Source organism: Idiotropiscis lumnitzeri, chromosome 3 (assembly GCF_059441095.1).
Source record: "Idiotropiscis lumnitzeri isolate Australia: NSW breed Sydney's pygmy pipehorse chromosome 3, RoL_Ilum_1.0, whole genome shotgun sequence".
Taxonomy (NCBI): Eukaryota; Metazoa; Chordata; class Actinopteri; order Syngnathiformes; family Syngnathidae; genus Idiotropiscis; species Idiotropiscis lumnitzeri.
Genome location: NC_142393.1, coordinates 1,987,824 through 2,002,002, shown reverse-complemented (window position 1 = coordinate 2,002,002; position 14,179 = coordinate 1,987,824). Strand labels below are relative to the sequence as shown.

The following is a 14,179-nucleotide window of genomic DNA, read 5'->3' as shown; positions in this document are numbered from 1 at the left end:
TAACCATTGACACAACACCTGCTTGCATGTTTGGATATGGAACCCCTTACTACTAGTACAATTACTACTAATAATAATAATGGTTGTTTAATACAATGCTTTTGCAAAATACATAGAGCTTTCCTATATTTACAACTATGTACAATTAAAATTGTAGCATTTCTATATATATATATAATGCAAGACTGAATGATTCTGTTACATACAGTAAATGCATAACAATACATATTTGCTGAGTATCTTTATCAATGTCAGTGACAGATCACTTTCATGATCACTTTGGAGTTGAAATGAGCACAGCTTTTGAATAAAAAAGAAAGATTAGGGTGTAAAGACTTCTCAACAGAAGTTGGCAATTTGGCGTGAAAGGGATGGAAAACGAAGGTTACTATAACATTAGTGTAGGAGCCGTACAGTGTTGGGTGGTTTTCTTTTGTTGCGATGCATGCTCGTGTGTTGTGCACGCACCAAGCGTGCACACACTCCACTTTTATGGTGATTGGTGTTGTCACAGGGGGGGGGGGGGGGGGGAGTGGTCTTCTCTTATTAGTAGTTGCACTCACCTGTGGGTAGTTGTTGTTTGGTTTGGATCGTGTGGTGGGGTGAGCAAGGGGAAGAAACCTTTTGCTGACCGTACAATTCTGCGTAAACTAACATCGACTGCGAGCGCAACGTGTCCTGAACTGGAGCATAAAACAACCGTGGAACATCGGCCAACTCTTGTTGCGGAGAAAGAGAGCGACAATGACAGACAAGTAAGTGCCTGTCATTTGCTTCCGCGATGGATTCGCCTCTATAGACAGTCAAGCCAGTTGGGATGCGCGTCATCAATGTTTTCCACCCCCCCTTGTCTTTGCCTGCCGTGGCGTAATTTAAGTTGGACGCCACAATTAGTATTATTTTTTTTTAAATCTTGCACACAAGAAATGCACAAAATGTAAAGAAAACTAAAATTAATACAAAAACTAATTTTAAAAAATCTATTAAATCAAAGCATTTAAAAAAAAAAACCTATTGACTCCACTGTGAGCACTAATTAAAACTAACTACAAAAAAAACTTTAATTGAAATAAAAACGTTTATGATTTTTAATTTGATATTTTTGTTCATGTTTTTCCTTGTGGTTCTTTGGTGTGTCTCGCTAAAGCTTATTCAGTGCACCTGTGTTATTTTTAACTTTAGTATTTTTGACTAACCCAGAACCTTGTTTCGCTTTTTGTTTCTTTTAATTGAACATTTCCTTTTAATGAGACATTTCCTTGTCTGCACTCCTGCCTCGCTTTTCAACATTTGATTCTGCAGCCCTGCGCTCAAACCTGACAAAAAACAAAACAAACTACTATTTAATGAAAATTCTCAAACTATTGCAACCCTTTTATAACGATAAAAATAATGCATCCGTTTTTTGGGGTGCTTTTCTTTAATGTTGTTCACCTGTTTACATTTGTAGCAGCCCCAGAAAAGATGCTGAACGTATTTGAAGTCTTTTATTTGGACTGCGAGTGTTGAGGCCTCGGTTCGCCTCTTGAGTGTCAGCCAGCCTTTCATCTCGGGCCCGAAGGCGATCTTCGCCTGGGTTGCCTGCCCCGCTTGCGGCGTCTCGGGGTGTGACGCATCTCCGGGCTGCTATGCACGTTCGCCATGGTCATTTGCACTTTACGCTTTGAGTCAAGGCGGAATTTCACACTGCAGACGCCTATTGAAAGTCACACACACGCACACACACACGCACACGCCCACTGCTGTCTCTGTCTGTATGTCACATAACCTCCGCCTGCACATGCGACGCCCACACACATCCTTGCCCAAAATGCCCGCACACATAGTCAGTGTCCTCAAATACACACACACGCACACACATCTACATCACTCCTATGCAAACACTTCCCGCCCACACAAGCACACACGTGTTCAGTCAGACAGAAGCCGCTCATACATCCCACTCCCAACAGACACAAAGTAGGAGCCTTACACACGCACACACACGAAATGTGATTAATAAAAAAAAAATAGCTGCTACTTTAAGACAAGATTTCTTTGCATTTCTCCCAGCGGCGTCCACGCCCGTCGACAAACTTGCGGAACAGTGCTGGCTCCAAATGAGGAGGGATATTTGTGCCTCTTGGTTGTTTCCCCCCCCTCCTCTTCCAATCCCCCCACTCCGCTCCCCTCCAAAGTGGGAAGTTGGATTAAAAAAAAAAAAAAAAAGAGCTGCTGGAGTGCTGAGGATGTGGGCTGTCTGGGAGTGGAGAAGGGGAGCGGCGTGGGTGCTCTGACAGGGCGAGGGGCTGACAGGCCCAGGCGTGGGCGTGTCATTGAAATGGCTTTCTCCTCCGGGGGGGGCAAACGGAGAAAGAAGAAGAAAAAGGCAAAGGAGGAGGGAGCGGCGAGCTGCGAGCTGCGGCACAAACCAAAAGTGCGATATGACGAGGCTGCCTGCCAAATGAGGCACATGCACTATCAGCAGGTGGGAGGGCGGACGCCAACAGACACAAATAAATTAAAAGTCACGCCTACGCTGGAAAATGATTGACAGGACTTGAGGAGTGTGGAAACCTTGGAAGCCGCCTTCTTCCACGCTTTGCAAATTCCCACTAAATTCAACTTCCCTCTGTTTGAAGCAGTTCAGCGGAATGTTGACGGCAGTGCCGAATATCGACAACGCGATTTAAAAGATGACCAAAATGGAGAGTGGGAAAGTCAACCAAGGTGGAGATCTTAAAGAGGAAGTTTGGTGTTAAAACTGCTAGCAAGATTAAATATGTAGCCTCACTTCAATAACTCGTTTTGAACAAAGCCACGCCCCTTTTCAAATCCACACAAAACACATATCCATATTCAACAAAATTTGCGCTCGAGCAGTACTTAGCTAATGCTAGCACCATAAACATTAGCCATGACAGCTATGTTGGGAGTATGATTTATTTGAACACAAAATGTTACCCGTTTGAAGTTTGTTTTTTGGGGGGAGAAAGTACTATAAATGAATCTAAAAGTGGTGATAAACTCAAAAGTTGACAGAAATTATGCTAACTCATTTCTTTGCCGGGCGTCCAATTTTAACATTGTGATTTGTATTTTGAACATTAACGTTTCACTAAATTATATTCTGTTTCACAACCAATCTTTTTGAATATATGCCAAAAAGGGTCATTCAACCCTATGTTGTTTGTTCTGCTTCTGTTTGTCGATCGTCTGGTTGGCAACCGAGGGATGGGCATCAGTTTTCGTTTTCCCGGGATGGATAAATTGTTTGACTCATTCACTGCCAGCCCAGGTAAAATGAATGTCATTTTTGACTTTTATACTCGTCAATGGCAGCGAATGAGTTCATTGAAACTTGAATGGTGGAGGGAAAAGGGACAACAGAAACATGGGCAAATGTGAACAACATATTCGCAGATGCAAGATACAGTACTTCCCATTTATGGCCTTATTCGAGAGAATTGCTAATGTCGTCAGCCTAAAGAATGTTTTGTGTCATGATGGGAAAATGAAACTTCATGAAGCACCTGGGATATTTTTACTCCTGTAGATGGTGCTCTTTGTTTAAACATTAACGCTAGTGCAATGGAAATGTATTAAATGTCTGCTGCATCTTTAAACCAGGAGTGCCATCAAGTGGTGTCAAAAAGTGCTTCATGAAGCTTCATGTCCACCACTAGTTTCGTGGCTAAGGTGTTGAGCTAAAAAAAATAAAATAAAAAACACCAGCTGCTGGCGGTCAAAAGATTCCGTCTAATCTGAAAAAACCAACAACATACAACTAAGGTGTATTTTCAAGTTGATATCATTAGCTTACCTCGCAATTTTTTGATAGTCAGTTCACAACACTAGCAAAGCTCTGGCAACACGTTCGAAAAAGATTGACAGGACTGACGTAGCGTAACAATCTTGGAAGCTGTCTCCTTTCACGCTTTTCACCTTCCCACTAAAATTCGCTCACTAAAATAGAATGTTCACGGCAGAAGCAAATATCACAGCAAGCCACCAAGGTTGCTAACGATGACGCGTTGATTCGATCCAAAGACGCTCCATACAAAGTACTCGGATGTTTGGGAAACAAGGACTTGTGGGAACAAGCCGGCCCAATGTTGACCCACCTTGTTGCGTGGGTGTGTGGACGTCTTATTTGCCGCTGGCTCTTTAATTTGTCTGCTCCTGATTCTTCTCTCTGGCGTGCGCGCATGCATGCGTGTGCACGCGCGCGCGTGTGTGTGTGTGTGTGTGTGTGTGAAGTGGGTGAGGAAGGAGGTCAAAACAAGCTGACGCGCCTTTGCCGTCTCCTGTACGACTGGATTGGATCCTGTCTGCCTCGCTCGGTCTACAGCAACCCGATGTGGGAAGGTCAGAGCGAGCATAACAACACGCGCGCGCGCGCACACACACACGCACATACAAATACATATTCACAAGAATTCAGAGAAGGATTAGATGTAAAGGACGGTGGATGGGAAAATATATTCTACCCGTTTCATGTGGACTGTGCATTTAGAAAACATTTTAAGTAGTCTCATCTCTTTATAAAGACAGACAGACAAATAGAAAGACAGATAGATGGATAGATCGATAGATACTGTAACTAGCTAGCTAGCTTTATAGCTAGCTATATTAATGATGATTGGGCAGACAGACTAATTGACAGATGGATGATAGCATTTAATTGTATATGTGAGAGCGCCTCAGTGGTGTGTCTGAGCAAAAAAATTGTGTACGTGTGTGTGTGTGTGTGCGAGCATTTCATTTATGTGGGGGACAATTTCAATACTGTATGAAAATGTTTTGGTCGCGAGTGAAAGTGTTGTGAGCATTTGATTTGTGTGCCAGACAGTGTTTCAGTAGTGTGCTTGAGAGGATTTCAGTAGTTTGTGTGTGAGCATTTTTGTTGTGAGTGAGAGAGTGTTTCAGTAGAATGTGAGCCCAAAAAATGCACAAAATCAGTTGCATTTCATGTTGGTGTCTTGTTCAGCAGTTTTGTGCCGCCCTTAAAAGGGACTTTTTATGCACGAGAGCAGTTTCATACAGTGCATGTGGTTATTTTGTTTGCTCCAAACTGTTTGTTGTTCTGATGTACAGTATATGTTGCTGTGACCTCATCGACCCTTTCACTTTTTTCACGCATCCCCGACCCCCGTCAGGAGCCTTTATATTTTAAAATAAAAAATGTGCTATTACAGTGAAAATGAGCAAAGTGCAGTGGTTGTTTGAATATAATCACGTAAATATGTTGAGACAAAACTTTGAGCGTATCGGCTTGCAAAAGTCCTTTTGTGTCTGTGGGCGTGTAACCTGCTCGTGTTTGGTATTCCGTGCAGAAAGCCTCCCACGCCCGGTGTGTCCACCCACGCGCGGATTTGCGTCACACGGGGAGCAGCGTGGGCGCGAGGCACACAGAAGACTTGAAGGCGTGGGGAGAGGGAGAGGGAGAGAGAGAGAGAGAGAGAAAGAGAGAGAGAGAGAGAGCGAGGCAGCGGAATATCCCCACAAGTCAAGTTACGGGTGTGGAGTAAAAGAAAACAGGAAATGCTTGGTGATCTTAACTTCTTATTTATTATTCAGCTTCAGACAGAACAATTAATTGCTCCTCCACTAGATGGCAGAAGGTCCGATTAACTTTAGCTTCGTGGATAAGTAAATCAGAATTAGGCCACGTTTTACACAGAGATCATTATTTAAGTCTGCACTGGACTGTATTCTTTTTGTGACATTTTTGTTGGGTGCTGTGCCTTGAGATGTATCGAATGTGTTTCAAGATTCAAGACATTCAAGACATTTAATTTTTTGGGGGGCCGGGGGGTTACAAATTAAGCTGGCGTTATCATTTAGATTGCGAGAGCCCTAAACTTTTATTTTCTTAAATAAGCGGAAGTGCTTATGTTTTAGCGATTGCTAATTTTTGTGTGTGTTCAAACAGTGCTTGGGGAGTGGAAAGACCGGAGAGGAGAGGACTCCAACGCTTACTACACGCGAAACACACACTCTGAGGAAAAGGACGCACGGGAGTCTTTGTTTTTGCACCTGCTTTTCTTCGCCTTTTTTGCTCCTCGACACGACAGTAAAAAGTTAAAGGACGAGACTCCAAAACAAGAGCGTCTCCTCTCTTGAGCCGACAAATAAGTCGCTCTTTCGTAATCTTTTTTTCCCCCAACTGTCAATTCTTTACATTGGCGTCCGTGGCTTTTCGGAGCTGCCGGACTGTTTGCGAGCTTTCCTCTTGCAGACGAGGCAACCGGCCTTCGTGTTGAAGAGGAGGATCGACCGCTTTGCGAACGCACCGAAGGGGCCCAAAACACGGCAGGTACGAGAAACTCCAAAAGTGCACCAGATCAGATCGCGAACAGTTGTGCTGTTCGGCTGTTTTTGTGCACTGCTTATTGTGCAAAACGCACAAATCAGTGCTACGTCAAATTGAATCGACAATCTCAGACGTGCACTTCATGTCGACGTCAGGCTTCGAATGAATGAATGAATGCAGGCTTTCCCATCCTTGAACTGAGCCAAAATTAGAACAGTTTCAAGGCACAAACAACATTTGAAAAAGGCACAAACAACATTTGAAAAAGTTAATAATGGTCAATTTGTTCGCAAATAGTGTGCAACGTCAGCATGTTTAGATTAGTTCAGTTCAGTTTAATTTGCTCTTATTGTGTAGTATGAATGGCAACAGTTGGATACACAGATTTAATCTTCTATCATCCACATCCAGTGGAAGAGCATTTACTTGTTAGTCACTAGACGTCACTGACATAGATAAATATATTATTTGTTGTAAATTAAATCATAATTTTCAGACCTGGTAAGTAAATTGGATTTTCCCACAGCTTAACAGTGGTTGGGAATCACCTATTGAATTTACTGTACCGCCGACATTGGCACCAAACTGGTCCACCAAGTTTATTTTCTGTGCATGTCGTTGCAATGCAGTACTGCAAATTAGACAACACATTTCTTGTCATGCAGCACTGCAAATAAGACCAAATGTTTGCAGAAGCTAAAGTGACGCCACGAGGCTAAGTGTTAGCAGTCGCCATGGTGATGTGGTTCCTAGTGCGTGATGGGAATTTCTGGTGAATCAGTAGATTCGAAGTGTCTCTGCCTGTGTGAGCAATGAAAATAACAGCTGAATTTTGTGAATCAGGGGTATACACGCGCACGCGCACACACACACTGGTACAAGAGTGATGGGCTAACGGCTTTTATGTATGTAAGACACAATGACATAGGTTTTTCTCTCATTAAAAAAAAAAAAAAATTTATATATATTTATTTATTTATTTATTTTTCTGGTTGATGGCCCGAATAGTCAAAATCAAGAAAATTGCAATCTGCATTTTGTGTCTTGCAGCACCCAAGTTTTCTTGCAGTATCTATAGCAATTACCTTTTCACAGCAGCTGGGCTCGGTCATTTGCAGCGGCTTCACTAGCTCATGCTGTTGTCTTGTTTTAGACCGCTTATGCGTGCGTGTTTCCCACCCGGGGCCCCTGCTCGGGCCCATTCGAGGCGAGGCTTGCCCGCCACCTACACATCCTGCAGGGGTGGAGAGAGGCATGTGGTCCTCCCAGCAACTGAGCCGAGTGGTGATCTCTCCTCTTCTGGAGTGACAATAAGCTTCTCTCAGGACTTGACGCTTGCTCAGCGTCTTTTAAGATGTAGGCTCACTTCTTTGCATGCCTGTGGCAGAGACTCAATTGAACAGTTGACAAGGCGGATGTCATTTGCTTGGATTGTTGGCTACGACCTGTTTTATACCTGACAGCGTCTCCAACTTTTTATCTCGTGTGAGCTACTTTTACACACTGAAAGTGTCCGAGAGCTCCTCCTCTTCAGTAACGTTCATCAACGTTGCTCATTTCCACTGCAAAAGTGAATTGAGTAAAATGCTTTCAAAATGGTAATAAAGCGCAGTGTAAAGTAAGCTGAAATTTACCAATGATTAATAGTTTGTGGGGAAAAAAAGCCCAAACCCACCTGTGTATGGATTTGATTATTTAGAATTAGAATTAGAAATCCCTTTATTGTCATTGTACTCAAGTGTGCAACGAGATTAGAGGGCTCCCCTCTCCAGTGCAATACAACAGTCCAAAAATCTTGGAAAATCCTTGATTTATTAAAAAAAAAAAAGTAGAATCTGTCAAATAGCAGGCAGCACAGTGGACAACATTTTAGCAAGATTGCCTCACAGTTCAGAGGTCGTGGGATCGAGTCCGGCTCTGGGCTGTCTTTGTGGCGTTTGCATGTTCTCCCCGTGCCCGCGTGGGTTTTCTCCGGGTTCTCCGGTTTCCTCCCACATTCCAAAGACATGCGTGACAGGTTAATGTGACACTTTGAAATGTCCTGAGGTGAGAGCGTGCTCGTCTGCGTGCCCTGCGATTGGCTGGCAACCGGTTCAGGGTGTACCCGAGACAGCTGGGATAGGATCCAGCACGCCCGCGACCCTCGTGAGGAGAAACTGATCGGATAATGGATGGATGGAGAATTGCTTAGCATAGCTTTCCCTACACTTATAAAATTAAGGTGAAGAAGAAAAAGTTTGTGACGGGTTATGTTAACGGTGTTCCCTTCTGTATGCTCTCATCAGTCATGGCGGCGGTGTTGCCCAGGACGCTGGGTGAGCTGCAGCTCTACCGGATCCTGCAGCGAGCCAACCTACTCTACTACTACGAGGCTTTCATCCAGCAAGGCGGCGACGACGTGCAGCAGCTGTGCGAAGCCGGCGAGGAGGAGTTCCTCGAGATCATGGCGCTGGTCGGCATGGCCAGCAAGCCGCTTCACGTACGCCGGCTGCAGAAGGCGCTGCGCGACTGGGTCACCAACCCGGCCATCTTCAACCAGCCTCTCACCTCCCTACCGGTCTGCAGCATTCCGGTCTACAAACTGCCCGAAGGCTCACCCACGTTGCTGGGCGCCCAGGACCGGGCCAACACGTCCAGTGTCAAGATGCCCAAAGCGGTCGCCACCTGCTCTGACACGGGAAAGCCGGATGGGACTCGGGACAAAGCGTCGGTGGGCTCGCCCCTACAGGGCAACGCCGACGCTCGATTCTGGTCGGGACACAGCAACGATAGCGAGCACAGCCTGTCGCCCTCGGACCTCGGTTCCCCGTCCTCCCCCAGAGACGCGATGGAGGCTCTGGACGCGGCTGCCGTGCAGTCGGTGCTGGAGTGCGTGGACAGGATGGCGCCGGGGCTCACCAAGGCCGACATTGCCGAGGTCAAAGAGCAGCTCAAGAGCAACAAGAAACTGGCAAAGATGATCGGACACATCTTTGAGCTGAGCGACGACGACCCGCGGCGGGAGGAGGAGATTCGCAAGTACAGCGCCATATACGGACGCTTTGACTCCAAAAGGAGGGATGGCAAACATTTGACGCTCCACGAGGTAGGACCAAATTCCTCAAGCCCAGAAGCAATTCCACCAATCGATTTTGGGCTCATGCTGATCTTTTTTTTTTAAATTGTGCAGCTGACCGTGAACGAGGCAGCGGCGCAGCTCTGCATGAGAGACATGGCCCTGCTCACTCGCAGAGACGAGCTTTTCGGCCTGGCCCGGCAGATCTCCAGAGAGGTCACGTATAAATACACGTACCGCACCAGCAAGTAAGAGTCGGCGCGCTACGCTGTCACTTCCTGACGTCACAAACGACACTTCCTAAGTTTGCTGTTTGTCCTCAGGTCTCGCTGTGGCGACCGAGACGAGCCCTCGCCAAAAAGAATTAAAACGGAGGTGAGTTTTCTGTTTGCCCCCCCGACTCCCCTCAAAGATTATGAAACAAGATTCTCATGATTGAAAAAAAATAAAACAACTTATTTGAGAGAGAACTGACAGGACAAAACATTTCAAACTAGGGCTGAACAATTAATCAATTTATGTGTGTGTGTGTGTGTGTGTGTGTGTGTGTGAGAGCGATAAAGAGGGAGAGAGAGAGAGGATCATTGATATCGTGTCTGGAAAAATACCACGCTTGCAGTGCAGTGTCCACATGTTTACATTTTTTTAAGAAACCTGAAACGTGGACGCGTTGCAGCCTCATTTTTTTTTTTTTTTTGCATTATTTTTCTAATTTGATTCTTGATTTACTTGTGTTAATAATGAATTAGTTTAAGATTTTTAAGCATTTCTGTATAATCAATCTGATAATCTTTATTGAATTACCTCCCTAACTATTATCAAATAAATTATTGCGTGTGTTTGTTTAAAAAATACAAATAAAAACATGGGAAGACGACTTTGAAATTAAATCATGTTAAATCTCCATTGCAATATTGAAGACTAGAAATTCCAATCAGATTATTTTTTTCACAATGATTGAGCTCTATTTAAAACGGCTACGTTTTGTCATAGACGATAATGCATGACACCTTCTTGTGCCTGGCGACAAAGTCAGCCGCGACCTCATTCAGAAGCTTCAAAATTGCCGCTCTGTCTTTCGGCCGTGCGTCTTTAGGAGAACTTCTTCGACATCCAGGAGGCGCTGCAGGCCATCCACATGAGGCAGGAGATGCTAAGGGAGCAGCTGGCCTGCGCCAAGTCCAAAGGAGACGAAAGCATCGGACGCAATCTGCAGGTACCGTCTCAAAGGTCATCGGATTTGCTTTTTGTTTGCGGCGTTCCGGCTTCAGCCTCAAGCAGGGTCATTGACGCAAGCGGATGTTCGGTGTCGTGGCAGCGCTGATGTTGGTTTATGGATGAACTTGTTCCTCCTCACAGCGCCGATGTGAGCCGTCCATTGGTTGCAATGTGGAAACACGCCTCTTTAGGCGTGCGACGTCGTGTGCACGTCTGAGCTAATGCGATTTTCCAAGACGTTATTCAGAGAGGGAAGAGATTTCATGGCTCATTCATCGCGCCATCCCTGCGGAGGACGAGACACTTTGACGTTCTAATTTAAAGCGACAGTGACATGCGCCTTGATGATCATTTCACTCGCAGCGAGTCGTTTGTGTTGACGCTCGCTGATGGGCGCTTGTGGCAAGTAACAAAGTACAGTTACTTTGTCACAGTTCATAAAAAGACTTTTCTTGATTTTTTTTTTAACATTTTACTTTAACTCCATACATTTGATGATAGATAGCTTAGGTTGTGGAAAAAAAAGGCACAACAGCAACACGGCAGAACGTGAGGCATTATTAAGCCAGCATTAACGTCGATGGAGAAAATTTTGAAGAGCGCTGCTGATGGGTCAACTTTTCACTGTGGAACTTTTGAATCTAGAGTCATTCACAGATTTATTTTTTTTTTTTTTTGTGTGCGTGTCCTTAGATGCAGCTGGAGCGTCTTCTGGCGAGACAAATGGAAATTCTCCAGGACGCCGCAGTCCAGGAGCGACTGCAGGCGCTGGACTGGAGGATCCCCCCTGCCGCCTTGAAGTACCTCACCGGCACCCAAAACACCAACGGGGCCGCCAGTGACTCCAGTAAGGAGAATCAAGGTAAACATTTCCTCTCTGGGGTGCATATCAAAACTTTGTATGTGCATGAAAACTGCTTGCTCTGAATTAGTTTCTTCTTTTTGAAAAAAAAACAACGAAAAAAGTGTGAGTGTTCAAGTTTTGTCTTGAGGGCTCATCTCCTCTTCCTACATCAGCCACTCCGACAGCTTCTTCTATCGCTCTTCCCACAAGCCCCACAATGCACCTGTAATTAAGCCGCCTACACATGTTTACCTCGAGCCAGTTGCCCAGAGGGGGTGTCTCTCTCTCTCTCTCTCTCTCTCTCTCTCTCTCTCGCCCTCTCTCTCGCCCGCTCTCTCTCTGTCTGTCTCGCTCGGTCTCCTCCCTCCCGTTTTCTTCTGTGATTCAACAACGCCGTCGCCATTGATTTTAAATTGCAAGCCAAGGCAATTTTATGTATATAGTGCATTTGATACACTGCTAAAAAAGCATTTGGAAAACAACGGGAAACATTCGCGGGGCCAAGAGAACATAAGTATTTGATCCAAAGAATGTATATGGACTCCAGCTAAGCACATTTGCAACTAAATCATTTTAAGACATTTGAATGCAAAGGAAAGAAATAAAAAGTAGCTTTCTGAAATTACTCAAAGAACGTTGAGTAAAATTGATTGAAAGAAAGTCTTCATCAAAAGGAATGGGGGAGGGAAAAGCATCGTTTTTAATCTGAAGTTTTAAATTTGGGGCTGACTTCACTCCAGATGGCAACTTGCTTCATTTGTGTGCAGCAGAACAACTAAATGCCCCTTCACCATGTTTGCTTTGAAAGCCGAACCCTTACCGGGTTTATAAACAAATCGGCATTTCTTTAATGTCATCACAACCCAAACCATTGAGTGATTTATCGCCATGTAGCTGAATTCTAAGAGCAATTTTGCAGCTGAGACGGAGCCAATGTTGTCGTGATCTCTTAGTTGACTCTCTCGGACGTCTGATTCAATGTTCCTGCTCGAATGACCCGAGCCTGTCGTCCGTCTGTTCTGCAGACGAGCGACCCATAAACTTGCGGGTGGTGAGCCGAACCATGCGGGAAGGCGACCTCCCGTTAGGCAAACAGCTGGCCAATGAGCTGAAGCGTCACCACAACCACACCGGCAGCACGGACGAGACCAAAACGCCGGCAGCAGGTCCGTGCGCAGTGATTTGATTGGCCGCTGTTCCTTTTGTCGTATATTTTCAATGCCGACGCCATCAACGCAAATGTTTGCATTCCCAGAAAACGGAACGTCGCAGCGGGCATCCGGCAACACGGAAAAAAAGACCATCAAGTCAGAACCTGAGGACTCCACATAGTGCCTCCCGCTTGTATGCAGTGATGAGTCGTCACGAGAAACTAAGCAAGCACAGCCACAGTAGAGCCTTAACAACCGATGTTGCCTCATCAAGAGCATTTATTTTCCTTGATTTCGTCTTTGTGTCAGTGCCAAAGCATCAAGAGAGCACCAAGACATGCCCCACCGTGCTCGGGCGGCTCCTATCGCTCCGAGAAATGCATTTGCTTTCTTACCTCTGAACATTTCATTTTGTTGCCGGCCCTGAATCTGAACTCTGCCTCCGTCGTTCTCTCGAATCAACGTGAGTGAATGTTGGAATCAAATGGGTCGTGTAGGTACTGTCAGGAGACTGAGTTTGGGTCCAGTCCCGGAAACCGGCTCCCTTTTTTTTTTTGTGTGAGGGGAGGAGGTTTGGATGACTCCACATCTCCTCTCGCTTGTCTTGCGTAAATTTACGGCAGATCATTTGAGACGAAGCGTTTGTGAGCAACAGCAAGGGGAGCCGTGTTACGTTGAGGCTTGCCAAGTAGTCGTTGCGTCATGTCACACTGCTGGTCAAGTCCAGAACCGCACATGTGCCCAGAACTGAAGACGCGGCGCGGCACCGCGTGCTCACCTTCAGCTGTGTGTCCTTGCCGAGTGTAAATAATTCTGTGATAACAAATTGTGTGAGCCTAATCTCAATTTGGGTTCCGCCAGGTCAAGTGTAACTTTGCTGTAGATGTTTGTGTCAATAGTGTTCATGTGCATACAAAAAGAAAAAAGAACTTTCGGTGTCACAGACGAAAAAAAAAAAAGGGCGGTGTCGAGAAGCTGCTTTCCGCGACGACTACGATGATGTTGAGTAGCTATCTCTTAATTCATATTTCACGTTGCTGTTTAGCCGTAGAAACATTCCCAAAGTTCTGTGCGTCCTGACAAGTCCCCCCCCCCTGCAGGTAGTTCACTCAGTGGCAGACCGATGCAATATCGATGTGACTAACACGTATGGATTGTTTTTGTGACTGTATGTTTGTCCCCCCCAAAGATGCTAATGTTGTCTTCACGTGCGGCACACTGTATTTGTATTTCAAGATTTGTCATGCGATTCAACGTTTTATGTCAAGAAACTAGTGAAAACTCACAATTATGTTGTGACGTTTTCAGTGGAGGCCTCGTCGGCCGCTCCTCACAATGGTAGATTAGACGTCACCTAGTTATGCACCTGTTTTTTTTTAAACACTAATATATTTTATTTGTTATACAGCACATAACATTAAACTTTATTTTTTGAACCCTATTGTGATGAATGCTCTCTGGTCAGTGAGTGACTCCTTCCTCCCTCTAACGGTTTTTATGGATTTCTTTGATTTGCCTTCTTCGCTGGGCAGGCGCTATTCGTTAAAATGCGAAGACAGTCGTGTCAAAAACTCTGGCTGGTCCACGGGCAAACAAAACAAGACGCTTGGGGGTTC

General features: G+C 45.2%; 1 protein-coding gene across 3 annotated transcripts; it reads left to right on the top strand.

Moving 5' to 3' along the window:
- Positions 1 to 562: 562 nt before the first annotated feature.
- LOC148339378 (NGFI-A-binding protein 1-like) lies at positions 563 to 14,004 on the top strand. 3 transcript variants are annotated; one of them, XM_088292235.1, is made up of 10 exons: positions 563 to 755; positions 4,240 to 4,347; positions 5,915 to 6,298; positions 8,581 to 9,380; positions 9,465 to 9,598; positions 9,674 to 9,725; positions 10,447 to 10,566; positions 11,262 to 11,430; positions 12,438 to 12,578; positions 12,668 to 14,004. In XM_088292235.1, the coding sequence occupies exons 4-10, from the start codon at positions 8,583 to 8,585 to the stop codon at positions 12,742 to 12,744; spliced, it is 1,491 nt and encodes a 496-aa protein (XP_088148361.1). In that variant the 5' UTR covers positions 563 to 755; positions 4,240 to 4,347; positions 5,915 to 6,298; positions 8,581 to 8,582; the 3' UTR covers positions 12,745 to 14,004. The 3 variants fall into 3 exon arrangements, with proteins under 3 accessions (XP_088148361.1, XP_088148362.1, XP_088148363.1); XM_088292236.1 differs by lacking the exon at positions 4,240 to 4,347; XM_088292237.1 differs by lacking the exons at positions 563 to 755; positions 4,240 to 4,347 and adding an exon at positions 5,431 to 5,530.
- Positions 14,005 to 14,179: the final 175 nt, after the last annotated feature.

Bases quoted from the DNA above. Each gene is read 5' to 3' on its own strand.
- LOC148339378 (XM_088292236.1), top strand. From the start codon at position 8,583: ATGGCGGCGGTGTTGCCCAGGACGCTGGGTGAGCTGCAGCTCTACCGG. The intron at 9,726-10,446 runs GTGAGTTTTCTG...GTGCGTCTTTAG, and splicing joins CAAAAAGAATTAAAACGGAG to GAGAACTTCTTCGACATCCA. The intron at 10,567-11,261 runs GTACCGTCTCAA...GCGTGTCCTTAG, and splicing joins GCATCGGACGCAATCTGCAG to ATGCAGCTGGAGCGTCTTCT.